Here is a 27,272-nt window from a genome sequence, read left to right as displayed (position 1 = left end):
TGTCTCAAACCCCATAATCTCAAAGCAGTTTCTGCAACCTAAACCCAGCCCCAGCTTCCCCCACCCCTCCCCAAAGTGGTTACAACTTCTACTGCTCGTTACAAAAATTAGACTTTTATTTGTAAATGCCTAGAAAACGCAATCTTTTTTGGGATCCCTCACCATCCCTTGCCCTCTTGAAAGTTTGTGGTTTGTTTTTTTTTTTTTTTGTTTTTTTTTTAAGAAATAGTTTCACTGGATGAAAAGCCATCCCCTTCCAGATGAATTCCCGTCAAGGTGGGATATCTCCTGCTGATTTACAGTCCTGGTGAGGAACTTGCAAACTTCGGCCTCTTCAAACCCAGGGGAGAGCAACCTCCACTTCTTCTCTTGCAAGTCAACTGCTTAAGAAAGGGAGAGGGGTGGGGGGAAAGCACAGGAAAAAAAATCCCCCAACCAAGGAGAAGTGGACAAACACAGGCTAGATGGCAAAATCCTCGTGGTCCTGGGGGCTGAAGGCAGCTGCCCGCAGCATGTCCAAGGAGTTGACGAGGATCAGGGTGCCTGTGAGGTGCTTCCAGCGCTTGGTGATGGGGTTCTTCATCTTGTCCAGCCCTGTGTGAAGCTCCTGGATGACGTCCCTGTAGCTGTCCCCCATCTGGCTGCTCCAGGTGAGCAGGAAGTCGTACGCCGGCTTCCACATGGCCTGGGGACAGGAGGGGACAGGGAGGGGGTCAGAGCTCAGCTAGCATCCCAGAGCAAGCACATTGCCAGAAAAACAGCCCCCCAACACTCTCAGATCCCTGTGATTCTCCAAGAAGAGCGTGGCTCCGGAGGGATCTCCAGAGAAACACGGAATTAATTGTTTGGCTTGGAAAGGCCTTTAAGACTACTGGGCCCAACCATTAACCAGGTGTTGGAACACTGGAAACTGGGAGTTTTGAACTTTCTGTGCTGACACTACTTTTGACCTGAGGCCATGGAGAAGGCTTCCAAAACTGAGTGATGGAATTAAGATCACGGCTGTGTAGTTTGAATAGAAGCGTGTGCTTTCATGTGGTGGAAAATTTAGAATTTAAAGTCTTAGAATAGAGCAATATATAGAAAGCAAGACGGAGGTTTTAGGGTGGCAGTTTTGTCTTTCTTCACCTTCTTCTCCATGGGTCTAGGTGGTACTTCTGTAACTGGATAGAAAAATCTGCATTGCGGGTCACCGGTGATTGGTTATTGGGTTAAAAGTAAAAATAATTTAGGTGTTCATTCTTAATTGGACCATTTAGCCTTAAAAGGTCTTGCAGAGAGAGATAGTAGCCTTTTTTTAGCTTGTTATCTAGAAGTGCTGTAGTGTAGCACTCACTGTAACATAGATAAGAATTAATAAACATCTGAGTCCAAACAAGAAATCCCGTCTGTTGTGCACTCAATCCCGACCCTGGCAAGACGAACAAGAAGATAAAACACAATAACCAGGTGGGTCTGGCAGTGCTGGCTCTACAGCTGGACTCAAAACTCGACTTGACTCAGTCCTGGAGGCCTTTTCCAGCCAGAAGAATCCCAGGATGTGCAGCCCTGTGGAGACCCAGCCTCACCTCGCTGTCCACCGTGCCGGTTTTGTCGCGGTGCGGCGCCTCGTAGGCGTCCATCTGCTGCCTGGACACCTTGGCCAGCTTCTCGGCCAGCTCCCGCCAGCGCTGGGCCACCTCCACGGCCGTGGTCAGCAGCACAAAGTCCTGGATCAGCCGCACCACCAGCCCCTGGCAGTCCATCTTCAGCAGCGCCTGGGGGACACGGTGGGGGGAGAAGCAAAGCAGGGAGTCAAAGCTGGGGAACTCCCCACAATAGCATCCCAAAATCCTCCTGGCCTCCTTTGTAGTGACAGCTGGGGGAAATTAGGGCGCCAAGCTTGGTAAGAGAATAATCCCATTAATTGGACAAAACACTCAACCCCTCTGAGATGGGGTTTGCAGCCTCATTCTCCAGGCAGCCCCTCTCCCCAGGTGTCCAGGCCCCACCTTAAGCAGTTTAAAGCATCCCAGGGGCTGAGGGCAACAGATGCTTTTCATCAAGAGAACTAATCCAGACTCTGTCCCAGAGCTGCAGGATCCATTAGAGCAGTGGGAAAGGGACAACCAGGACATTTTGTGATGGGACCTGGACATCAGCCCTGTGAAGCGTGGACTGGGGTGAGACCCAGGTAAAGACTCCAACACTACATCTCTCAGAGGATGGGATGTTCTTTCTCTTCTCCCCCTCCTCTTCCTGCATCTTTCATTGTCCTGAAAGCCCGATTTTCCACAAATGGTTTTGAAGTGGAAAGAGTGACTGCATCAGTCCGAGTCTCCTAGGTAGGCATGACTTAGCCAGGCAAAAAAAGGATGCAGCAGGCATAGCTCCTGCTTTAAAGTGTCAAATCACATTAAAATCCCCTCGGAGTGGGATGAAGGTGCAATACGGCAGAACCCCCAGTGCAGCCCTGGAAAAGAAAGGGTTTAATGGCTGTGTTCAGTCACAGAGGATGGGGTGTGACTGCCAAGATCACCATCCCACTCCCCAGGGCTCCCACAGCCTCTTCCAGAGCCACCAGTCCCAGCAGCAGCAACCCCAGACCTTGGGCAAATCCCACCCTGGACCTCAGGAGGGGGACCGATGTTATAAAAATGGAAATCAAGCAAACAGATCCCATCCACCCCTTCAGAGAAGCACAGGGATGGTTCTTTTGGAAATCATAAGGATAAGGTGGCCAGAATCCACCTCGGTCCTGATATCCTCTCCCAACACAGGAGTCTGGGCAAACCCAGGTTTGGCTCTGGGGCAAAGAAGGGTTAAATCCTCCCGCTGGGAGATTTGGGAGCACTGGGACAGTTGGGGGAGGAAAGATGGGAACATCTGAAACCACTCCAGCGGATTTGCAAAGCAAATGCACAGTTGATTTTCCCCTTATCTGCTCCCAGCTCAGAGCTGAGCTGGGTTCTAATCACAGCTGCAGCCCAGCACGTGCCTGCTCCTCCCGAGTGCTGACACCGCTTCCTGTGGGAGCCAGGGAGGCCATAAAACCCCTTGTTCAACAAGCAAGGAAAATCCATGGAAAAGAGCACTTGCTTGCTTTTGCAAAAGGACATTCAGAAGCGTCCAGATCTCACGCACCTGCACCAGAACTGCCTCCTATCCAGCACCCTTCTCTGCAGGAGAGGGATCTGGAGGGTCCTAGGGAAGGGGCAGGCTGAACATGCTCAAACCTGCCTTTTCCAGGCAGCTGGATCCCAATCCTGTGCACAACTTCACATTTAGGAGAGCAGGGTGAAGGAGCTGCTCTCACCTCCTGGCTGAGGAGCCAGGAGTGCTGCTGAGTTCAGAAAGATGGAGCTGCAGGAGATGGATCCTCCTGCTCCTTCTGCTTCTCCAGGTGAATAACAAAACAGCAGCAAGGAAAACACCCAGGAGGCCACCTCATCAAGAGCTGCAAAGTCACTCAAAACCACGACTCTGGGAGAGATGGATCTCTCTGGAGAACTGCACTGAAACCACCTGCAGTGCTCTGGCACTCCAATCCCACAGGCAGAGGTGACAGGACATGGGAACAGCAACAGAGCCATGTGGGGATGGGGTGAGAGGCACCACAGATGCCAGGGTGGCAGACAGAGGGGGAATATTACTGGAAATGGGTGAGATACTGGGATTAGCTCAGCAGACTTAATCCTCCAGTGGGATTATGCTACAAGTTTTTCCTTCCTCCTCCCCTGCCCTGGACAAGCTTCCTGGGATAGCTGGGTCCACTCACTGCATCTCCATCCCTCATCACCCAGGTGTGAGCTGGGCTGTGCTGTGCCAGAGCCCTTGGAAATATTTATTATTTATTCCCCTGGGAGCAGCCTGGAACCGGCTCTGCCAGCAAAGAGCAAAGAGGGTGTTTGATATTCAACTCCCAGTTCAAAGCAGAAACACCTCGACTTAAAAGGCATCCAGGGGAGGCTGAATTTACATCCCAGCTTTGAAATGCAGAATCCCATTTCCTAATGAATGAAAGCAGCATTGTGGAGGAAAACAGCTCCCCACTGGGACTTCCTCAAACAAGGGGGATAAAGTCCCCAAGGAGACCATGAGACACCACAGGGTGAGAGGATGCTCGTGCACATGCTCCTGGCTAATCATCCTGTCTAGCACACAGGTCAGGTTTTGAAGAAAAAAAGTTGTCTCCTTACAAGGGTTCCCCAGAATAACCTCTGTTTAGGCACCAAACATCTCTTTCACTGTTTTGGCTGTCACCACCTCCAGAATCTTTTTGCACATTTAAAATACACACTCTCAGCCTTATATACTGATTTTTTTTTCACCTCACACAGTCATGCACTGCCTCCACAGGGTAATTCCCTTGGACATGATGCCCAGTTGGATCTTAGCACGCTGAGGGTGAGGCCTTGGCACAGGTTGCTCAGAGATGTGGCTTCACATCCCTGGAAGTGTCCAAGGCCAGGCTGGATGGGGCTTGGAGCAACCTGGGATAGTGGAAGGTGTCCCTGCCCATGGCAGGAGGTGGAATGGGATGGGCTTTAAGATCCCTTCCAACCCAAAGCCATTGACACCCTGACCCGCAGGATTTTAGGACAGCCCCAGCCCCCCTCTTTGAGGTCTGCACACACCAGGTACAAGCAGAAACTCTTGGCTTGACAGGCAGCACATGGATACCTGGATACCAGGAGACAGGGCAAACAAAACAACAGGAGGGGGGGGGAAAAATATCCCAACCTCATCTCCTGTGTGACCTTTACAAGTAGCCTGGAGAAGAACAAGCTCAGTTTCCTCTGCACAGCTCCCTGCTGCTGTGCCAGGGGCCATTCCCAACAGACCTGTGTTTTTCCCAACAGCAGTGTCTGTTGGAAGGATGATAAATGAGAGCCTCTCTGACAGCCAGAGAGGGAGAAATGCTGTGTCTCAGGCCAGGTCTAACCTTACAGGCCAGGCACGAGGGGCAATGAAATCTTCTTGAACCCATGCCCAGATTTTTTATCCAAACCATCCATGTGCTGCCTGCTTCCAACCAGGCAGAGAGGAGGAAGGGAGAGCTTTCCCTCTCTGCTGAGTAATTCCTGAGCCACATCCCCCCGAGTTACCCTCACACTCCAATGCTAGTGCCTGATTAGAAAAAGAGTAATTAAAGGCAGATTACTGATTAACCAGTCATAGCAACCGGGCTTTTCCTTGCTTGGCTGCTGGTGCACGACTCTGCCACTGGCATTTTGTGTACTCAACACCAATAAATCTGCTCCTACTTCCCCCTTCCCAGTCCTTTTGGAGGGAGACAAGCAACTTTCAGCTGAAATGGCCATACTGGTGCTTAGTGCAGCTGGTTCCTCCTGCCAGAAAGCCAGTCCATTTGTTACACATAAAATCAGATTTAAACACAATAAAATCCATTACTGCTCCATTGCCATCCCCTGAAACATCATTATTTTCTTCTTTCAACAGGCTCAATCTAATTTCTCCATAGGCTAAGGAGGATTTGACGGCAGCCAGGGGTTTGGAAGCAGCATCATGTTCCACCAAGAAGGGAGCTCATCCTTTATCCACAGGCTCAGCCCCACAGAGAGCAGGATTAGAGAAACAAGGAGAATAAAACCTGCCCTGGGACTCTGCTCTCCAGGCAGCCACAGTGGAGCAGGATGTTTTCCTGCAGCTCCCAGCCCTCCCCTTGAGTCAGCAGCTCCCTGAGCCTTATCTTTCCCTTTGTCTCCCCAGTGAGGATTCTCCATGACCTACAGACTGTCTGGGATCCCTGAAAACAAGGGATAGATAAAAGCAGCACCTACGGGGTTTGCAAACAGGTAAAGCAAACAGCACAAAGCTCCTGGAAACATCCAGCACGGGCAGCACAGATTTCATCCCAGAATTCAATGCTCCTGATGATTACAGAAACAAACACTCCCTTGGGGAAAATAGGGGGGCCAGAGGGGAGATTTTCCAATCCTGGATGAGGAAAGGGTCACTGCTGGCCAGGAGAACACTGCACCAGAAGCAGCGTTGGTGGCACGACCTGAAAGTCAAAGCTAAAACATCACCCCACAGGCCCCAGAGTGGTACCCAGGCACAGGGAACTCTCCAGACAACATTTCCATTAATTACAATGGATTCCATACTCCTCCTAACACCTTCTACTCAATCCTTAAATTTCCCCCTTCTCCCTAAAAGGAGTGTGGGAACTGAACTCCTTCATTCAGCTCCAGTCCCCTTTTGCCATAATTTCATTTTGCCAAGCAAGGCCGCTGCTATTCCTTAATCCAATTGACATTTTAAACCATGTTGTTCTCCTTAACTTGGTTATCCTGCTCCTGTGGGAGAGGAGGGAATGTGAGAGAGCTGCAAATCTCTTCCAGACATTTTGCCCTGTATTTTCTTTGGCTCACTTTCTGTGAAATGCTAGAAATGATCGTGGAGATCATATTTCGTGAGGGATTTACTTGCTAACAGCATCCTAGAAGTACTGGCAGGCAGTGCTCCTCCCAAATTCCTTTCAGGACAAGGAGCAAGCCACGCATTTCCATTTGCAGTGTATAAAACGTTGCAGCTCAGAGGTGCCTGTGGTTTAGCCACCACTGAAAAAAAAAGGCTCCCCATCCCTGAAAGTGTTCCAGGCCAGGTTGGACAGGGCTTGGAGTGACTGGGGCCAGTGGAAGGTGTCCCTGCCCATGGCAGGGGATGGGACTGGATGAGCTTTGAGGTTTCTTCCAACCCCAGCCGTTGTGTGATTCTGGAATTCCAAGTACCTCAGAGCGTCCCTCGCTATTGCATGATCCTGCTAAACCAAGAGCCCACCAGCCATAGGGCTGGACTCCCACCTGGCAGTACCCAGCAGCCTTCAAAAGACCTTCAAGATGGACCTCACTCTCTGAAGACTGAATTAAGGAACCACCACCTCCCCTGATCCCTCTGCAGAGCCACGGATGAAGCCCCGCACTGCTGGGCCTCAGACTCACTGTCATCAGCTCCTTCTGGAAGGATTTCCTCTCCTTGTTCTCCACGCTGTTGCAGTCTTCCTTCAGCTTCTCCAGGACAGAGGCCACCCGCTCCGGCTCGCTGTCCAGCTCCGCCCGGCAGAAAAACGTGAGCGGCAAGTTCAGATAGCCTAGAGCGTCGGCGAAGGAGCGCCAGCTGCTGAGGTTCTCCATCAGCAGAGTCCTCACTGAGGCATAGATGTAGGTCAGGAACTTGCAGGGCCTCAGGATCTGCTCCAGCAGCAGGCTGGTGGTGAGATCAGGCCCAGAGAAGTAGCTGGGTTTGACCTTCCCGACCACCAGCACATTTTTGGTGTGCACAAGGCCGATTTTCCCCTGGTAGTAGCCAATGTACCACTCCTTGGTCCACAGCTGGCCTTTCAACCTGATCTTCTCCTCACTGAGGAGGGCTATGACATCTCCCTTCTTGTACTCCAGCAAATAGTGGTTCTTGCTCTGCCTCACCACCGTCTTCAGCAGCTTCCCATATTTGAGGCTCAACACTGGCCGGTCCTGAAAAACCGGGTACTTGGTGGTGGCAGCCAGAGGGGAGAGGATGATCTTCCCCACCTCGTTCTTCTTGAGGAACCGCCTCTGCCCCATGGGTTTGATGGCACTTTTTGGAGGTGGCTGTGGCGTCTGGACACAGAACTGGGTCAGAATGGCATCCTGGTCATCCTTGACTTGTATTCTCAGCGTGAAGTCCGAGAGCTCGTTGGGGTCATGGGACGCGATCGGGAAGATGAGGCGGCTGACCTTGCCCAGCTTCATCTGGAAGCCTCGGACGATCTTGGCTTGCTCGCTGGCCTTCACCTCGTAGTTGGTCATGTTGGAGAACATGCAGAGCTTGAGGTCCTGGGGCCGGGACAGGGCAAACTGGTGCTTCCCCCAGAGCTGGAGGGCAACAGGAGCTGGGCTGTGGGACTGCCTGGTGACCTCGTTGACCAGCAGAGTCTTGGGTGCGCACTCGTGGCCGAACATGGCAACCACAGTCTTGAAGGAAGGGTGGATGTGCTTGGGACCATAGACGCCCACCGTGATCTTCTTGCTGATGTAATCCCACACGGTGTAAGGGTAGAGGATGTTCTGGCCCTGTGCCACGGCCGCGACATACATGCAGGGCTCCAGGTTCTCCAGCTGCACCTGGATCGTGTCTCCGTAGGAATAGCTCAGCTGCATCGGTGTGTAGGGCCCCTCCTTCATGTCGCTGCGCAGGCACTGCAGCCCCACCAGGCTCTTGCTCGTGATGTCGCTCTTGACCTCTGCCGACACCTTCATCTCCAGGATGATGAAGGTCTTCACCTCCATGTTGCTGAGCTTGATCTGCAGGACGGGGCTGATGGTGCTGCACTTGTCACTGTTCAGCTCCAGCGGCGGGTCCAGCATGGCCTTCATGGAGATCTGCTGCGTCTCCCCAGGGCACACGTGGCCCTCAGGCACGTGGATGCTGATGTTGGTGTCTGGCAGCTGGACGGCTCCACCGGAGCTGTCCAGCTTGCACACGACATTGGTCTCCACCGGCTGCGTCTGGCCCCAGCCAGGATTTTGGCCAAGCAAATCCAAGTCGTGGCAAGACCGAGCCAGCTTCCTGTGGTTCAGCCACGCTGTCCTAAAATCCTCCCTGCTTTGGAACTGCTCAGGGGTGGGAGACTTCAAACCGCTGAAGAAACCCGACGACGCCGGTGTGTCCGACTTGGCCTGGAGGACAGACAGCTCGGACAAGCTGTACGAGCGTTTACTTCGGAAGAAGGGGTTGTCCCTTCTAACAGGCTGGTCCACATCCAGCCTGTTTGTGGAGGGAAGCTCATCAAAAAGGTTCCCCAGGCTGCTGTTGGCAGCCAAACTGGGAAGAGCCGAAGTGGGAGCCCCTGTGTCGAAGAGCAACAAGTCTATGGCAACGCTGGAGTTGGACTCTTTGTCTGAGCCGGGCGCTGCTTGCAAATTCCCGTTCAGGAACGGGTTGGTCTGCACTCCGTTCAGGAAGGGGTTGTTGTGGAAGGATTTGGCAGAGTTTCTCTTGACATCAGTCCATTCCCCAAGCAGGTCCAGCTCCTTGACGCCCTCGTCGGGGCTCTCCAGCAGATTGTCGATCACCCCGCTGTCCGTGAGGGAGGAGTTGCGGTGGCTCACGGGCTGCACATAGGAGGACGGGATGTAGCCCATCTCCGTGGTATTGTGGGCGTACCACCACTCCCCTCCCGACGTGTCCAGCACGTACAGGTGGTCCCCCTTGGAGAACTTCAAGGTGGTGAAATTTGTGGGGCAGTAATCCTTGATTGCTACAACTTCCTTCGCGTTCCCGAAGGATGTGGGGTTGTCCACCAGCAAGGCACTGGGAGAAGGCACTGCAGAGGCAAGGAGGAGACAGCACTGTGAGAGATGCACAGCAGACTCGCCACTGACTTGGAATCCTTTATTCCAGGTCAACCCTCCAGGCTGTTCTAAGTGATGAAGTAGTCTTGGAATCACTAAATCATTAAAGTTGGAAAAGACCTCCAAGACCATTGAGTCCAACCATTAAACCAGTACTGCCACGTCCACCAGTAAGCCATGTTCCCAAGTGCCACATCTACCTGTTTTCTGAACACTTCTAGGTCCAGTAATTCCATGGACAACCTCTGAAGCCTGCAGGTATTTTTCTCCATAAAATTTTTTCAAGAGAACGCCACTATTTCTGGTACATTCACCCCTCTCTTCCCTGAAGGGTTCATCCAAACCCAAGATAACTCTCCCTACAGGCGAAAAGCCCTCTTGCTCTGCTGTAACCCCTCTCCTGCACATGCCAAACATGCCCAGAGAAGCTGTGGCTGCCCCTGAATCCCTGGAAGTTTTCCAAGCCAGGTTGGATGGGGCTTGGATTAGCCTGGGCTAGCAGAACATGTCCCTGCTTTCAGGTCCCACCCAAATTAAACCATTCTGTGGTTCTAAAGGTTACCCAGTTTGAACCCTCACAGAATCTCAGCACCTCCCTTCCCCCCCACTGCTGTTCTGGTCCCGGCAGCATCTCCAGCCTCCCTTGCAGAAGTGGCAGTGGAAGAGTTTTCTGCCAGGGGATCCCAATTTACATCCAGGCTGGGTTGAGCCTACACTGCCACCCTATTTCTTGACTTTGCTCTCATTTTCAGGACGTGTTTCTGTAAAAAGCGCTAAAAACAAGCTGTAGATGATGTTCCATCCGTGGCTGAATGCATGCTATCTGCCTAGATAGACTCAAGAAAACAAGGAAAGCTGGATTTTCACCAGCTGGGAGCTGTAAGGGAACTGGGACAGCACCTGCTTCAACAGGCTCGAGAGCTCTCTGGGAGGAAAAGGGAATTTAGGAAATACAGGAAGCCCCTAAAAATCTCAAAGACAAAGAGATGGGAGCTCAGACTGCACATCCCTGAAGTCACCACTCACAGGCTGGCAGCACTTCTCACCCAGGGAAATAACAAGGCAAGGGAAGATACAGCTGAGCAAAGAGAAGCCTTTGAACACAGCCTGGGGATCGAGCACTCAGAGGAGAAGAGTTTTGTACACATCCTGAACACCCGATCCGCCAGCAGGCAAAGGCGTGAAGACATTCATCCAGTGGAAAACTACACAGAAACTCCAAACTGGAATTATTTTGGCGGCCTCCTAGGTTGGAAGCCATTGTTAACTCAGTCATCCTGCAAGATGGAGCACTTTTGGTGTCAGATCAGACAGGAAAGTGGCTGTTCCTGCGTCCCTCCAGCTGGGCATGCAGGAGTTAACAGTGATGTACTGAAACCCATTGGAGAAGAGGGGCAATTCATAGTTTTGCATTAAAACCCATCTAATTTGCAGCAAGTGTTTGGCGTTCAGGTGCTAACCCTGCAAAAAGGATCGCTTTTGTGCCTGTTTACTTTCAAGGCTCTCAGCGCTCTCCAGCTTCCACCTGGAGATTTTTCCTTGGGATGCTCCCCTGCCAGGGGAGCAATAATTCCCCTCATACCTGACTATGACTAGCAACCTACAGGCTCCCAGCACTAGGGAGAGAGAACACCAAGCCCTCCCAGCGTGTCAGGATGGGCCTGAAACGAGGAGGGGGATGCTCCCCACGCACCTTTGACGTCGCAGAGCGTGGTTTCAGCAAAGCCCTCGCCCAGGTCGATGAGTGTCCCCTCGGACTTGCACCGCGGGAGCCCTCCCGAGTTGGCCGCCCGGATCCTCTGCGCTGCCATCTCCACTCCTGGCGGGCACTACATGGCCATGGCCTCTCTGCCAGTGATGGGGACCCCAGTGTCACCTCGGGGAACCAGCCTGGGGGACAGAGACAAAAGCCAGGGTGTTAGCAAGGCTCCGGGTCCCCCCATGCTGCCCACACGCTGATCCCGTGGTGCCGATACAGGCGAGCCTGTCCTGTCCTCCTTAAATCACCGTGGAACACAACCTGGATGCTCCCAGGAACCACACAGCTGACTACAAACCCTTGGAGAGCAAGGACAGCCTGGTCTTGCAGGATGCTGGACACCACCCCACACAAAGCAGCCCTCTGGCCTTTAAGAGGGTTTTTGGGAATACTGCTGCTCACAGGATGGCAAATTGGCCCATCTCCCCATTTCCTGAGCATCTGCATGATGCTGTAACACAACTATGAAACCACCAAGCACTGGGCTGCTGTGGGAGCACAGAAGACCCACAGGACTGGGCTTTTTCCCTGTTCAGATGGGTCATCCCTCTCTCCCACTGCAGCATCTCCTAGGATGGGGACTGGCTCTTCCCACTTGCTCCCCACATTCCTCCCCTCACCCAGTCAACCAGGATGAGCAATATCCCTTTCTGCACTGACTACCATAAAGACAAAGGGGCTTTTCCTCCTTTTTTTCCAGAAACACTTGCTAAAACACTTCCAGAATCCCTGTGGAAGAGCAGCTGCATCAGCCCGCTGGAGCCGAGAGGGAAACTAGCCCGTTCCCACAGGACACCCCGACCACCAACGTCGTGGCTGATGCAAGCACAGGCAAGAGCTCCCCTGACGTCACCCGTGTCCTCTGGAGCTGGGACAGTGGCCAGATGGGCCAGGACAAGCAGGAAAGGCTGAAAGCATGGCTAGAGCACAGCCTGAGCCGAGTTGCTACTCCAGGTTTGCACCAAGGAGCAGGAACACTGTCCGGCATACCCGGGATCATCCTGAAAATTCTGAATTCAGCCCCTGCTCCCTCAGAGCTTCCACAAAACTCCAGCCCAACTGCAAAATCACCAACAGGTCTCAACCATAAAATTTTTAATTAAAAGTTATATCCAAAACCCTTGTTTTACAAAGGGATTTTCACCCACTCCTAATGCTGTTCTTCATTTCTCCCCCTCCCATACATTTTTTTTTCTTTTCCTCCCTCTGCTTGAAAATGAAATCAAGCAGAAAATAACAGCCAGACCCAAATTCCCTAGGTGGGAATACAGAGCTGATGTCTCCTCCGGCACTGCGAGGGGGAACAGCAAGTCCTGAAGGATTTGGTGCCCTTTCCTGGAATGCAGCAAGAGGAAATTTGCAGGGGAGAGCCTAAGCAGGAGATACTCCAGCCTTCTTGAAATGCTTCCCAAGCCATCCCCAGGGCTGTTATGCTGGGAATGTGGTTGGCTGGAAGGGATGCACCCGGCTGCAACCAGAAAAGGGAAGGGAGAACTTGTGTGCAAACGTTTCCCCTTGGAGTAGAGCCTCCTGTCGGGTCTTCTGGGAGCAATCACAGAGGAAAGGGTTTGGTGGGGAATAAACAAAGGGAAACCAGGCTTCGAATCAAGGCTGAGCTTATCAGAGCTGGGACAGGTAAGGGAGGGGACTTGGAGCTGCTGCCAGGGGCAAGGCAAAGGAATAACCAGCAGGAAGCTCCAGCACAAAGCAAGGAAGGGAGGAAGGATGCTCCCCTTGGCTGGCACCACTCACCATCTACTCATTTTCCCATTTGTGCCATTTGGGATTGCAGCTTTTCTAGGGGCATGGAAAGACCCCAAACACACAGGGCCTCCCTCGAGAGACCCTACACCTCCCCAGTTTTGGTGATTCTCGCACACGATCTTGCTAAAAGAAAAATAAATAAAATCCAACCGCTGTGGCATCCCAAAACTCCCCACTGCTCGGGCAGCTCTGCACGAAGTAGGAAAAGAACCAAGTGTGAGCCAGGAATATGTTTTCAAACCCCTGCCTGCTGGTCCAGCATCAAATGAATTTTATATTCATTATGGCAGCCACAGCCCTGACAGCTCTCACTGACATACCCACAAGCCTGGAATTTGCAGGGATGCTCCCCCTCCATCTACTTATGTTAAGGAGATAGGAAGCTTCCTGCTGAAGGCCTCTGACAGATGTGGCTGTGTGGAGAAACAGCTGTAAATCCCCTCTGCATCAAACCCTGAGGCCCCAAAAAGCGGAGAAAAGCTACACACAAAAATGAGGGATACTGTGGAAAGATATTTCCTCTCCTGATAGCAGCATCCTGGATCTGTCTCTCCCTCCTGGATCTCTGTCTGTCCCTCCTGGATGTAGGGATGCACACAAACACACATACTCTGAAGGATGGGGGGACAGCCCCCCCATGGCTGCATTTGGGATGGGACCCCTGTTTTGGAGCTGGGGATGGACCCAAACTGTTTCTGAAGGCAGGGGTATCCAGGAAACCCTCGAATTCAGGCTGTGTGAGGACAAAAGGGATAAGTGGGGGGAAACAAAGGGTGGAAGGGGCAAGATTTGTTTAGAAATCACTGAGACAATAGTCTGCAAACTCCTCTGAAAGAGCTTTAAATTTAGCCTGGGGTTAAAAATAGACCAGGGAAAAACCCAGCCCCATCTGTTTACCCAAAGCCACAAACAGCATCTGAAATGAATGGTGGGGGGGAAGGAAACCAGTGGGTGACCAGCTCGTCCTGCAGCTTCTCAAAGGCACCCACACCTGCTTTTCACACTGGTTTTTCCCTCCTATGAGGCACAGGGAATGCTTCAGGGTCAAATCCAACCCTATGAGCCAAAGCCCTTTTCCTAAAATTCAACCTACACATCCCCTGGCACAGCTCCAGCTGTTCCCTCAGGTCCTATCAGGCATGGAGCAGCAGCAGGTCTGGGGGAGGTGACAGTGTCACAACTATTAAAAACCTCACTTATTAAAACTTAACTAAAAACTAAAGCCAAAGGTCACTTTTCCTGCAGCACCTGAACACACAGCACTCAGCATCCCAGCTGCAGCATTTCCCAGCATGCAGTGGTGTGGAAAAGGTTAAAAAAATAACTTCTGCAAAATGTCTGGTACAACTTAGCCCAAAAATCCAACTGCAGGCCCAGGGGAGCCCCCCGAGACCTCCTGGCACAGTCAGAGCCCCAGTGCTCCCAGCTCCATCCATCATTCCAAGCTCATCTGATGGGATTATGGAATGGACCCACCTCTGACCAAACACTGAGCTACCAATCCAAGACACGCCACGGGCACCCAGCCACACTGGACAGGGAAAAGCAATCCCAGGAAAAATACCAAAAATGCTTCCTGGAGCATAGAAATGCAGTAAAACCATGGGAACACCCAAAAATGCACAGCCCGAGGCAGGAAGCAGGATCTGCTGCTGGCCAAGGGTGGGAGAAAACCCCTCCAGAAGCCTCGGTGGGGGAAAATTCCTGGCTGCCAAGAATTTGGGCTGATAAGAGCCAAGAGGGCCAGCAGGGCTGGGCATCACCAAGCACCCTCAGAGCTGGAGATGGAGCCAGATCCTTCCAGGTTCAGCCAAGGAGCTGCCACCAGCCAAGGGAGCAGAGCACAACCCTGCCCATCCCACATTCCCAGCCCTCCCCAGAGCTGCAGGGTCCATCCCATGCCCGTGGGAAGCACAAGAACAGGAGCCACTGTGACACAAGACTGGTCAGCCCTGCCACAGCTACCACCTGCACCCCCGTTTTCCCTGGAAAACCCATTACAAGCCTCTCAAGACTGTGGTGCAAGCTCAGGGGAAACTTCCCACCTTTCCCCTGGATGCAAATTGAATATTGGGAAAAAAAGCAGGAGCTTCCAATCAATCCCTCATCATCCTATCCCCACACCAGAGCCAAGATCAACTCCAGGCACTTGTTACTTTATGGCTTTTAATTTGCTTTTTCTTTCTCCAAAGTCGAGTTCCTCCAGCTCTCCTACAAACACAGAAGTGTTTTTGGAGGTTTCTTTTAAAAACAGTCAGCTTTGCTTGGATATGAGCAAATTAAAACTTTTTCTAGGGAGGAATTCATGTCCCAGAGCCACAGCGCTTCCCACAACACTCATCTCACACAATGAATTTACTGAAAATGTTGCTTTTATCAGTCACAAAACCCCAAACAACTCAAATCTGTGGAATCAGATGCAGATGAGGCCCCTCCACATCCCTGGGGCACCCCAGCCCTGAGGGAGCTGCTCAGGGAGTGCCAGATGACACCAATCCACTGCAAGGTGCAAGGGCCTACAACAGAAGATGTAAAAAGCCCCAAAGTTACTGAAACTGCCAAATTTTAGCAAACAATCTGATTTAGGAACTTGGTTTTGCCCTGTGAATCCTTCACCTTCAAGATCTCCCTGATGGCTATGACACAAGACAATGCTGGACGTGCTTCCCCCCCAGTGGAAAATGATCCCAGCACCTCAAGAAGTCCTTCTGTTTCCCATGCCCATCCTGACAGAGCTTCAGGCAGGTGAGAAACACACAAGGTTCTCAAAACTAAACACATCAGCAGAGCCCAGGTCCTCTGCATCCCATTCCACAAGGCTGGGATGGCTTTGGAAGCAGCTGGAGGCAAGGAACAGACTGATGAGCTTGTTGCTCGTGTCCCAGTGATCTAGGTCTCTTCCACGAGCCTTGCTGTTGGGGATGGGTGGGGAAGAGCTGGCTGCTGTTGAGTTTTTCCCCTCAGCAGCCCTGCCCAAGCATTCCCCAAGTCTGATGCCAACCACGCCACATATCCCGATGATTCCTGACCCCGCTGCCTCTCTCTTATCTCCTCCTCCTCCTCCTTCACCGCTTGTGCTTGCCAAGCCAACGCTTTCATCTTCCAAAACAAAAGAGAAAAAACCCACCCAAGCCAAGCAAAGATAAACCACCCCTTCAGACAACACCAAACACCAGCTCTTTGTTCCAGAAAGAACACCCTGGTGTGAACTCACACGTCCGTCCCAGCACGAGCCTCCTGGGAGCTGCCAGGAACACAACACAACACATGGTGCTTTCAGCCCCTTCTCCAGCAAACAAGAAGGGACTTGTGGAAGCATCGGGACCTCCCATCCCTGTTGCAGCACCCTCATGTTCCAGGGGTTTGCTTTGGAGCCCATTCCCACCATGTGATGTGGGAACGACTGCACCCAATGCTGCTGCACCGTGCCCTCCGCTCCCTGCCAAGCCCCATGGAAAAATCCTGCCCTGGAGCTCGAGCTTGGCTCAGCTCCTGCTGCCAGGCAAGGGCAAGCCAAGCACAGCCAGCTTGATGGAGCAGGGAGGGGAACGAAGGCAATTTTGGCTGAGTGTGTGCTGATGCCTGGTGTCCGTCATGGGGATGTCATCCTTCACAGGCAAAGCAGGAACGACAGGAAAGCTTCCTTTTACAGACTCTGGAGCACAAGTCCTGCCGGATATCCATCACCAGCTATATGAGACCCAAGTATAAATGAGTCCTGAGGGTGGGAAAAGGGAGTTTTCCCTGCAGGACCCCCTGCTGCTGCCCAGCACTGATGCCATGGCAGAGGAGAGTCTTGGAGATGTAGGCACCACCCTTGAGCACCCACAGCAACCTCAGAGCCCACCTCAAATCCCTGAAAATGGTGCTGGTGTGGCAGAGGTTTAAAAAACCTGGAAGTGCAGAAAGGTGCTGGAGGTGCTGCACAGGGCAGGGACCTTTGTGAGGTTTGCAGGGCCATCCAAAAAGATTTTCTTGGAACAACAGCCCAGGTCCTCCCACTCCACAGTGACACAACCATGACACACACGCCTGTCCTGATAACACAGGTGAGTAAACAAAAAAAGCTGGACTTGCTTCCACATGGTTTCAACACTGCCACGGGCTGCAAAACCAGCCATCCTCTCTGGCATCCCCCCCAAAAAAGCAAGGCAGAGATGTCTCCAGCAGGATGGTCCTCGGTGCAGCAGATGCTGCCAGAATGCTGGCACAGAGAGTGATGCACTCCCCAAGAGCAGATTCCTCCTTTCCATAGAGCCAATTAAAAACCCAAAGGTGATGTCTGCCCAAATGGCTCTTGGTGAAACAGTGAGATCAAAGGAGACCTCAATGGGGACCATTCTGCAGCCTCACCCGGACCTCTTGCCCAGGGGAGAGCTTGGTCAGTCTTTCCCTGAACCCACAGACATTTTTGTCTCCATAATGTCCTACAGCAAGGAACTCTACGGGTGGGCTGGAAGGCAATGGAAACTCATCTCCATCAGGAACAGGCTCTCATCTGATATCCACCTTGTATCAGAAGAGGCAAAGTTCAGTCCTGCTGTCTGCTCAATGTTCCTCCAAGAGAAATCCCACTTCCTAATTCAGGCAGGGCACTCCCAAAGGTGTTCTGGCTTTTTAACAGGGAGCTGTGGATGGATGCCCCTCTGGTAGGGCAAGGAGTTTAATCCAGACAAGTAGACAAGTCCAACAGGGACCAACAAAACCATGAGAACCCAAAGCGACATCCACTGCTATGCTCCCAGAGCAGTTAAACATAAAAGCCATAAACCCAAGCTTTAAAACCTGAACAGGAGTCCAGGACAGAACCGTCTTCCTCCAAGCCCTCACAGCCCCTCCAAAGTCCTTCACAAGCCCAAGGGTTTGGCCAACAGCCAAAGCAAGACTGCTCCTAAAGGATGCTTAGGGCCAAAAGCATGGACCAAACATCTCGCAAAGCAGGGAAACTCAGATTTGAGCTGGATCAGGAAACAGCCCAAGCTCACACAGGCAATCAGTGGTGGAGGAGAAATGAAACCCAGATTCCCAGAGCCACAGTAAGACACTTTTTATTTTAAAGTGTCCTACTTTAAAATAAAAGATCCTGCCAGAATTGCCAGGAAAATGCATACAGACACCATGGTCACCCAGGAGATCTCAGGCCAACCCCCACAAAGAGCAGAGTAAGGGAAAACATGGAAGTCAAAAGGAGAGGAAACAGCTTTCCACCTCTGTGGATGCTGCAAGAACCATCTCAAAATCACCCACTCAACCTCTCCTCCCCATCTCAAACCAACCAGATCCACAGAAGCTTGAAGGCAAAAGGCACTAATTGAGAAAATCCTGGAGCAACTCTATCTTCCCAGCCTCCAGCTGCAGACCAGCAACTTCTCCCTCCTCTGATAATTTAGATTCTAATTTGGCCTTCAAGAGCTGTCAAAACCCAAAGTCCCCGAACTGCTGAGCTTCCCTCAAGAGAAGACAATGACAGACCTTTAACTACATCAACACTTCAGAGCCCTATCCCCATCACCCTTCACTGATTCTGCCCTTGCCTGACAGAGAGGAGCTGCTGCAATGCCACGTGTCCTCCTGCTTGTTCCTGGCTGGAAAACCAGTCCCACCAGCGTGACCAGAGAAGGGCAGGCACGAGAAAGTCACTCGTCCTGCTGGATGGACAGGCTGCCACTACAACTGGAGCAGAGAGGACAACAGTAACCTCCAGACCACCAGTGACAAGGCAGCTCCCAGCACGTCATCACCCACAGCTCCATGCAGCCCTCCCAGTCCAAGTACTCCACTAAGATTGATCTACCTCCAGGTATCCTCAGTCAGGAGGCCCATTTTTGGGAAAAACAAGGGGTTTTGTTCCCAACCCGCCACCCAAGCAATGATGAATGAAACCTCTCTGGATTCCAAGAACTGATTCAAGCTGGGTAAAAAACATGCCCCACCCCCCCCCCCACGGTTTAATTTTCTTGTACACCTTCCTGATTAATCCATCACTGATCTACTGCTGGATTACAGTACACCCTCAACTATACTGAAAATGCTGACAGGAGCCAAAAACCTCCTTTCCTCTCTTAGAAACAAACAGAATCAGCACATTGCAAAGAATTCCCTCAAAACAGCAGGGTTTTTTAAGCTCCTCTTGGTAAACATTCCCAAGCCAGATTGCCCGGGGCACCTGGATTTAAGCATCTTAACCCTTTGCTGGAGTTGGTGGTCCTCTCATAAGAAAGCAAAATGGGGCTCGGTTGCATCAGGGGATGCTTCATATCTGATCCCAGTCTCACAAACCAGGGATTTCCATGTTGGAAAGGGGGCAAAGACACCTGGAGAGCAAACTCCCAGGTAATGGTGCAAGTAGGAAGAGGATGTGAGGACAGATGAGAGAATCATGGAATGGTTTGGGTAGGAAAGGACCTTAAAGTTTGTCTCATGGGCAGGGACACCTTCCACTGCCCCAGCCTGCTCCAAGCCCCAGTGTCCAACCTGGCCTTGGACACTTCCAGGGATCCAGGGGCAGCCACAGCTTCTCTGGGCACCCTGTGCCAGGGCCTGCCCACCCTCACCGGGAGCAATTTCTTCTTAATATCTGATCTAAACCAGCCAAACAGAGCCTGGATCAGGACCTCAGGTTTGTTGTCACCTGCAAATCCACCCAGCTGCACACCCAGCCCAGGAAGTGTTCCTGCTTCGACCCAGAGCATGCTTTGAACACCACAATCATTTCATGGACACAAAAGACCACGTGGCTCATTTCAGGTGGTTTTCAGCAGCACAAGTCCTCACTTCCATTTAGCTCAGAGCTTTTCCAGGGGTAGGAATGAGCTTTCCAGATGCAGACACCTACCTATGCCAGCCAGGCGGGTGCCTGAGATACACCAAAACCAGCTGCTGTTTATGCAACACAACAGCAAACACCACGCCTGCTTGTTTAATTAATTACCTCAAAATTAAAGCCCATCAGACTGCACAGAGACTCTGTGAAACCTGCAATTTAACTCAACCTGGGGGTGAGGGAGGTCAGATAGCATCCAAGCAGTGGCTCCAAGTGTTCTCCACAGCATCAGGAGCGCCATGAAGGGGGAAAAAAAAAATAAAACAACACCACCCACCCCTATCTGTCAGAGCTTCAGGGTTTTGTCATTTTGAAGCTGCTTTGGAGTTTTGTTGTTTCAGCTTGACTGGTTAAGAGCTGCTCAGTCCCATCACTGAAGGTCAATGGCTGATAACAAACCAATTTCATCACTTTTAAGCCCCAAATATTTATGGGCAGGCTTTGTCTGCAAACAAAGCCAGACCCTTTGAACCGCAGCTTTACGTCAGTTTAAGAACGTGCGAGTCAGGATTAATGCACAGAAAGCCAAAGTCCTCTCCCTGCAGCCTCCACCTGTGTGATGGCAAAGCTGCTTCTCTGGGTCAGGACGTAACCCTTGGCAAAACATTTAGCCATTCTGCAAACAGATGCCCCTTATTTAGCAAGGTCATTCAGCGTAAAAATAGTAATTTATGCAAATTTGGCAAAAATCTTTGCTCAAAATTACTCTCCTTGCTGGATGAAGCAGGGTTGAAATCTCAAACGCATTTTTTTGCGGCATTAGTCACCAGGCAGAATTTAAATGACACCCAAAAGTCATCCTAAAGCCACGGCAGGTTGTTCCCTGCTCAAGGCAGAGCTTTATTGCTTGAGTGGAGTAATTTCTACAACTCCCTGCCATGTGTGCATCAGACACAGAGTACAAGAGCATCCCTCAGAAAAGGGCCAACTCTGAGCCACCACGGAGGGGAATATTTCCAGAGGACAAGTTATTCCCTCTCTGCGGGTTCCAAGAAGTCATCCCCAGGCAAGGCTGGAAGGAGACAGACCTGCCCTGACTTCTCATTGCCCAAGAGGAGCCTCAGAGCCTCACTGCTGGAGCCTCAGAGCCACATGCTCCATTCATTCCCACTGAGATTTCACAGAATCCCAGAAGGGTTTGGGCTGGAAATGAACTTTGACGCCCTTCTCTGCCCATCCATGGGCAAACAAACCTTCCACCAGACCAGGTTGCTCAATTCCCCAACTATAAGACAACACAGAGCTAAATTTTGGGGGTTTGGAGCTTGAATTAGGGGTGAAGCATTATCAGCTGTGATAAGGGGTGGTTTAGGGCCAACCAAGTGCCCAAATCAGAGGAAACAAGACAAAGCCACTGAGAGCCACACAGGGGATACAGCAGAGTCCAATGCTTCTCCTCTGTCTCTACAAGAACCCCTCTTTTCAGAAAGTAAGGACTAAACTGAGGTCAAAAAGCCCCACGTGTTCAGGGACAGGCTCCCTGGGTCAGCACAGAACCTGCTCCATTTACAGATTTCTGTGGCAAACAACTTCAATGCCACCACCAGCTCTGCTTGGAGGCTGCTTTGACAGCCACAGCGATGTGTTTTAATTTGCAGACCCAAAACACGGGGCTGCAATCAGCAGGCTCCTGGCTGGAGAAGACAAATCCATGGCACCTTCACCAACCTACCAGACAACACCTCCTGTCCTCAGCATCTTCCACAGCAGCATCACCATCCCAGGTTTTTCTTCCCCCCCCACCTGTTAGAATCAAGCTGATGTTGGTGCCAGTGATGGGACAGCTCTGCCAGGAGAAGCAGCACTGACTGAAAGCAGCCCTGAGGAAAAGACCTGGATTTCCAAGGAATGGCAATGTTTTACAAAGGCCTGGAGGGATAGGACAAGGGGGAATGGGTTTAAACTGGCGGAGCTGGGATACTGGGAAGAAATTCCTCCCCGTGAGGGTGGGCAGGCCCTGGCACAGGGTGCCCAGAGAAGCTGTGGCTGCCCCTGGATCCCTGGCAGTGTCCAAGGCCAGGTTGGACATTGGGGCTCGGAGCAACCCAGGACAGTGAAAGGTGTCCCTGCCCCAGAATGAGACGAGCTTCAAAGTCCTTTCCAACCCAAATCATTCCCTGATTCCAAGCAGGACACAGCAAGAACTTTGCCGGAGCTGAGGGTGCTCTCCAGCACAACCAGCTGATGGCTACATGAAGCCTGCAGGACTTGGCAGGGTCAGGCTGGAATTAGACACACTCCTGATGAGGAAAAAAACTCCCTAAATATCAAACCAATGCAGATGGACCTCTCTTTTTTTTTTTTTTAATTAAAACTTGCTTGAAGTGCTACATAAAAGAAGTGAAATCCCAGGCACAGTTGACGCATCAGGAAAGATTTATATTTAGAAGAATGACTTAAGTACTCGATCAACAGGAAAAAAAGGGAACTTCTTCTGCAGGGTCCAGAAGGAGGAAAGAAAACCAAAAGGGAGACAGTCACCACTATCCATTACTCCTTAGGGCAATATCCACTGGCATTTTAGCCTCCCAACAACTCACTTTTGCAGTGAATCCAGCTTTTTTTTTTTTTTTTGCCATGTATGATCCCAGTAAACAACATTTACAGCCAGAACACATGATGTGCATCACAAGACAACTGGCACCAGAATTATTTTTAAATGCCATCAGCTCTGCTTTTAACAGGATAACGGAAATGTGTTATTACTTGAGCACAAAACAAATATATTGAGGCAATGAAAAAAAAAAAAGCCATTCCCAAGTTTTGCAGAGAGAAGATTTAAAGAGAGATAAAACAGAGCACCACCAGAAAAATATAATCCTTTGAAATCTGCCATTCCTCCTGCTGCATTATTCATTTGGGAGCTTTCAGTGCAGAAGTCAGAGCCCTGCTCAGCCGGATATCCGATCGTTGGCTGGGCCTCATCCCAAATTTCTCCAGCATTACTCACATTTTTTCGTGCAGGAAGGGGGGTGAGGATTTTCTGGTGAAAGGCAAAAGTGAGGCAGAAGTGTTTGCAGCACTACGGAGTGTGGGATTTCCAAGGATAGGCACTGCTTCCAAATTATTCCCATCCACAGAAGAAGAAAGAATCAAAGAGATGCTCAGAATCTACACTGCTTTGGAGCCGAGGATGAGCAGGGACCTCTCCAGGCAGGAGCACTGGGCAGTGGATGCTCATTCCAGAGGTAAATGCTCTGCATCCTGGTAGTTCTCAGCAGCATCACCTCCCCTGCCAGCATTCCCAGTGGAAATTACCCTCTGTCCCACTTTCACAAGCTCAGTTGCCTTAGAGCAGCCTTAAAGCAGGAATTACCGGCCCTTTCCCAAAGGAAAACATCTCCCCTTCCCTCTCCAAGCTAGGGGAGCATCTGATGCAGCATCAACACACTGTGATCACAATCTACTAAAAATTAGGCCCAGCAGCAAACATTCCCACACTGATTTATTTCCTCACCTGCACCAAAAGCCCTCTTGGAGTGATTTTAGAGCCCATTTTTGCACCGCAGAGACCATGGTTTAACCTTCCCACAGAGAAACATTAATGCCCCGTGCCTCAGTTTCCCTGCACCATTTTCCAGTGGTATCCAAACCCTTCAGGACACACATTACCCCCTTTTGCTGAAGGATGCATCTCCACCTGCCTGCACTCCCATTACAGCCAGGAAAGGCAGCTTCCCTCGGGATGTCTGTAAGGCCAGGCTTTAAAACAGAGCCCAATACCCAGAGCTAAAGCCAGGATGGAACAGTCACAATGCCCACAAGGGGTTAAACACCCACCCTTCCCAAATCCCTGCTCCAGGGCCCTGCATTCCTCTGCTCCAACAGTGTGCAGAGTTTTTCTTTTTCTTTTTTTTCATCCATGTCCTGGATGTTTTAGGAGCTCCTGCTGAGGCAGAGCAGGGGCCGCAGAGGAGCCCCAGGGATGTCCCGTGGCAGGACAAGGTGCACAGTCAGGGAATGCTCTGGGCTGGAAACACCTTAAAGTTCATCTCATTCCCACGGCCAGGAACACCTTCCACTACCCCAGGTTTCTCCAAAACCCATCCAACCTGGCCTTGGAGACTTCCAGGGATCCAGGGGCAGCCACAGCTTCTCTGGGTGCCAGAGCCTCCCCACCCTCCCAGGGAACAATTCCTTCCTAATATCCCATCTAACCCTGCCCTCTAAACCTGGGAGTTTAAAGCAATTCCCCCTAGTGAAACACCTCCCCATGCAGGTCCAGGAGCAGGGATGCTCTGGAGGGCACAGCACATTCCGTGGGGATTTTGATGAGTCCTCGTGTCCTCTCCATCACTGGGGTGGAGCTGTGACCTCATTCTAGGGATCTCATCAGGCACTGCAGGAGCCCAGATGGACCATCTGGCTAATTGAGTTAATTAAAGCATTTTTCAGCAGCAATTAACTTTCAGGCAGCTCTCCCTGGGGATCAGGGGCCACAGCTCAGGAGCACCAGGAGGGAGAGACGGAAAAATTACTTGGAAGCACTGATGGCACCGACCTGTTTCTCTGCAGCATTTGCTGACTCCAAGAGCTCTCAGTGAAAAAAACAACCCCAAATCCCTCCAAACTTCATCTCTTTCCCAGGCAGAGCAGGATATGAAGAGGCAGGCAGGGGAGGACAGCCATCACAGTGATGTCCCCATCCCAGAGCATCCTTCCCAGGCAATCCTTGGAATGATGAGCTGGCCAAGGCCAGCATTGGCAGCACAGGGACTGTTTTGCTGATGAGGGAATTGTCACCTCTCAAGGACACCAAATCCTTTGACCATGGTCCATTCTCAGAAAATCAAGGAAAACATTTCCAAAGACCCCAGGAAAGCCTTGTTTTGTAGTTTCACTCCCTGGTAAGCTCAGCTTCTGGAAAGGAGACATTTTCTGGGAAGCTGGTATTAAAAAAAAAAAAAAAACAAAAAAAAAAAAAAAAAAGACACAAAACACCCCCAAAATAACCCATCCCAGTGCTGGGGATGCTAGGTTGTCTTCCCTTTTCCCAAAAAACCCACTTGTCCCATCTGAGAATCAGGGATGCATCCCTGCAGAGGTACCACTCCTGGGGAGGCTGCTCCAAGGAGGAGGAGCTGGAGCAAGGGAAGACAAGCTGTGGGATGCATGCCTCCCTCGTTCTCCTCTTTTTGTGGGATGCACTTGGGCATCCCTGCTTTTGTTTTCTGGGATGCACCCCCACCTGCTTCTGCTTTTTTGTGGGATTTATTCACATCTCCTTTTGAGGGATACCCTCTTTTTTTTTTTTTTTTTTTGAGGTATACACTACCACAGCTCCTCCTTTTTCCAGGAGGCACCCACACAAACCCTTCTCCTTCTGTGGGGTGCACTTGCACAGCTCTTTTTATCCAGGATCTACCCACGCATCTGCTCCTCCTGCCTTTTTTTTTTTTTCCCTGAGATGCATTCAGGCATCTCCTCCTCCTTTTTTGGGGATGCACTCCCTATCTCCTCCTTTTTCTGGGATGCACCCCTACCTCCTCCTCCTTTTTTCTTTTTTTTTTTTCAAGATACACTCACACAGCTCCTGCTTTTGTGGGATGAACTCACAGATCTTTTTTTTTTTTTTTCCAGGATGCACTCAAGCATCTCCTTTCTTTTCCTACCATCAAACATTATCCACTGCAAGGACCAGTTGCTCCCAGGCTCATTGGGAACTATTCCCTGAGCTTCCTTAAAGATCCCAACAGCTCAACCTGCCCCCAAGGTGCAGCCACACACACCCAAAAAACCCCCACTGAGGATATTTTTGGCAAAATAAGCACGGAGGGGATTTGGGGAAGAGAGCAGAGCGATTCCCAAGGCTGGCTTTCCATGCAGCCTGCTCTGCTTCCCAGAGCAACCCCACCCTGGGAGCACTAATCTGATGGCAGGTTTTCAATGGAGCAGCCAGGATGGGGAGGGAGAGAGGCTGGAGAGGGGGGAAAGAAAGCAAGGAAATGCCTCTGAGGTGAGGAGGGTTTTTTTCCTCCCTAGCTGGGGACGCCTTGTTTTGTTTGCCTGCCTCCAGAGCACTGCCATTTTCCGGAAGCTGGAGCGCTCACAAAAAAATGGGAAGTTTCTCTTTGTTTAATTTTAGCCACAGCAGCCTCTGCACCGAGGGACCCAGCAGCCTCCCCCCGCTGCTCTGGGAACGGATGTGAGCCAAGAGGATGGAGCAGCAGCAGGGAATGAGGCAGGAATTAGGGATTTAACATCTCCCACAACCACACGACCCGGGCTGAAATGCTCTCAGTCCCAGAGGTGTGTGAGACTTGGGAGACTCTGGGCTGAACTCCCTTTGTGACCACCACATCTGTTACTCCAATTCCTACTTTTTTTTTTTCGCTCCCTTTCTCCACACTTTACCTGTAAAGGTGTTTTCAGCTGGATGACTTGAGCACCTTCCCCCACCATGCCAAGAAAACAATGGATGCTGCACCCACTGGACACACTAAGAAGTCCAAGCACACCCATTCTTGGGCTTATCCCAGATTCATAACTTAGGCTGCAAAAGAGCTTTAAGATCACTGCTTCCAGCAGCAGTGCCCATAAAACACCTCCTGCCCCACTCCTCTGCCTTGACCCAGCTGGTGCCACACCATTGTTCAATTCCAAAAAAGCCTTTTTTTCCCTGTTCCTAAGGAAACAGCCAGCATTGTTCAAACAAGGCCACACACCACACCGACCCTGCCCCCCAAAAACGACCTGGAACACTTTAGAGGGATGACCTAAAGCACTTCACCAGGCACAGCAGGAGAAGGGCAGCAGCTGGATTCACCCCCGGAAAGAAGAGAGGGAAGCACAGAGCTTGTGCAGCACAGGATGAGCAAGGCAGCCTCACGATCCCACACCATAGCCAGGAGTCTTTGTTGGGTCAAAATTTGCTGGAGTCACCTAGAAAAAGGCTGGTTTGGCTCCATGGAAGTGATTTCCCCATCTGGAGGGTCCCCAGGGCAGTCCTCCCATAGGGCAGGAGAGGAAGCAACTCCAGAGAATGCAGAGAACAGTTGAAAGGAAAGGCTTTAACAACACTATTACTGTTGTTAATATTATCATTATTACTATTATAATTATTAAAGCTTTCCCCATCATTTAACAGGACTGCAAACCAGATATGCATCACCATCCCTCCAATTTAGACAAAAGCAGCCAGATGATGAAAAATCACCCAATCCCAGAATGGTCTGGGTTGGAAACACCTCAAAGGTCATGCATCCCATTCCATCCACTGCCATTCCAGGGACACCTCCCACTGTCCCAGGCTGCTCCAAGCTCCAGTGTTCAACCTGGCCCAGGATACTCCCAGGGATCCAGGGGGAGCAAGAGCTTCTCTGGGCACCCTGTGCCAACCCCCCAGGGAACAATTCCTTCCCAATACCCCATCTAAGCCAACTCTCCTTCATTTTGAAGCCATTTCAGTTGGAAGAAACACCAGAGCAATTGCAAACTAAGTGGCTAGGCCACCTTCCACCTTTGCATTTCATATACAAAAGCTACAAAATTATTCTCCCAAACTGAAAGAAATTGGGTATTAGGCAGGAATTCTTCCCTCTGAGGGTGGGGAGGTGCTGGCATAGGGTGCCCCTGGGTCTCTGGAAGT

General features: G+C 51.1%; 1 protein-coding gene across 1 annotated transcript; it reads right to left on the bottom strand.

Annotated features, from left to right (window-relative positions):
• Positions 1-460: 460 nt before the first annotated feature.
• On the bottom strand, positions 461-11,149 carry SH3BP4 (SH3 domain binding protein 4). The gene is made up of 4 exons (XM_062506716.1): positions 11,032-11,149; positions 6,948-9,310; positions 1,569-1,757; positions 461-685 (listed from the first exon to the last, which is right to left on the bottom strand). The coding sequence occupies exons 1-4, from the start codon at positions 11,147-11,149 to the stop codon at positions 461-463; spliced, it is 2,895 nt and encodes a 964-aa protein (XP_062362700.1).
• Positions 11,150-27,272: the final 16,123 nt, after the last annotated feature.

Source organism: Cinclus cinclus, chromosome 21 (genome assembly GCF_963662255.1).
Source record: "Cinclus cinclus chromosome 21, bCinCin1.1, whole genome shotgun sequence".
NCBI classification, from domain to species: domain Eukaryota; kingdom Metazoa; phylum Chordata; class Aves; order Passeriformes; family Cinclidae; genus Cinclus; species Cinclus cinclus.
This window is presented reverse-complemented; position numbering and strand designations above follow the sequence as displayed.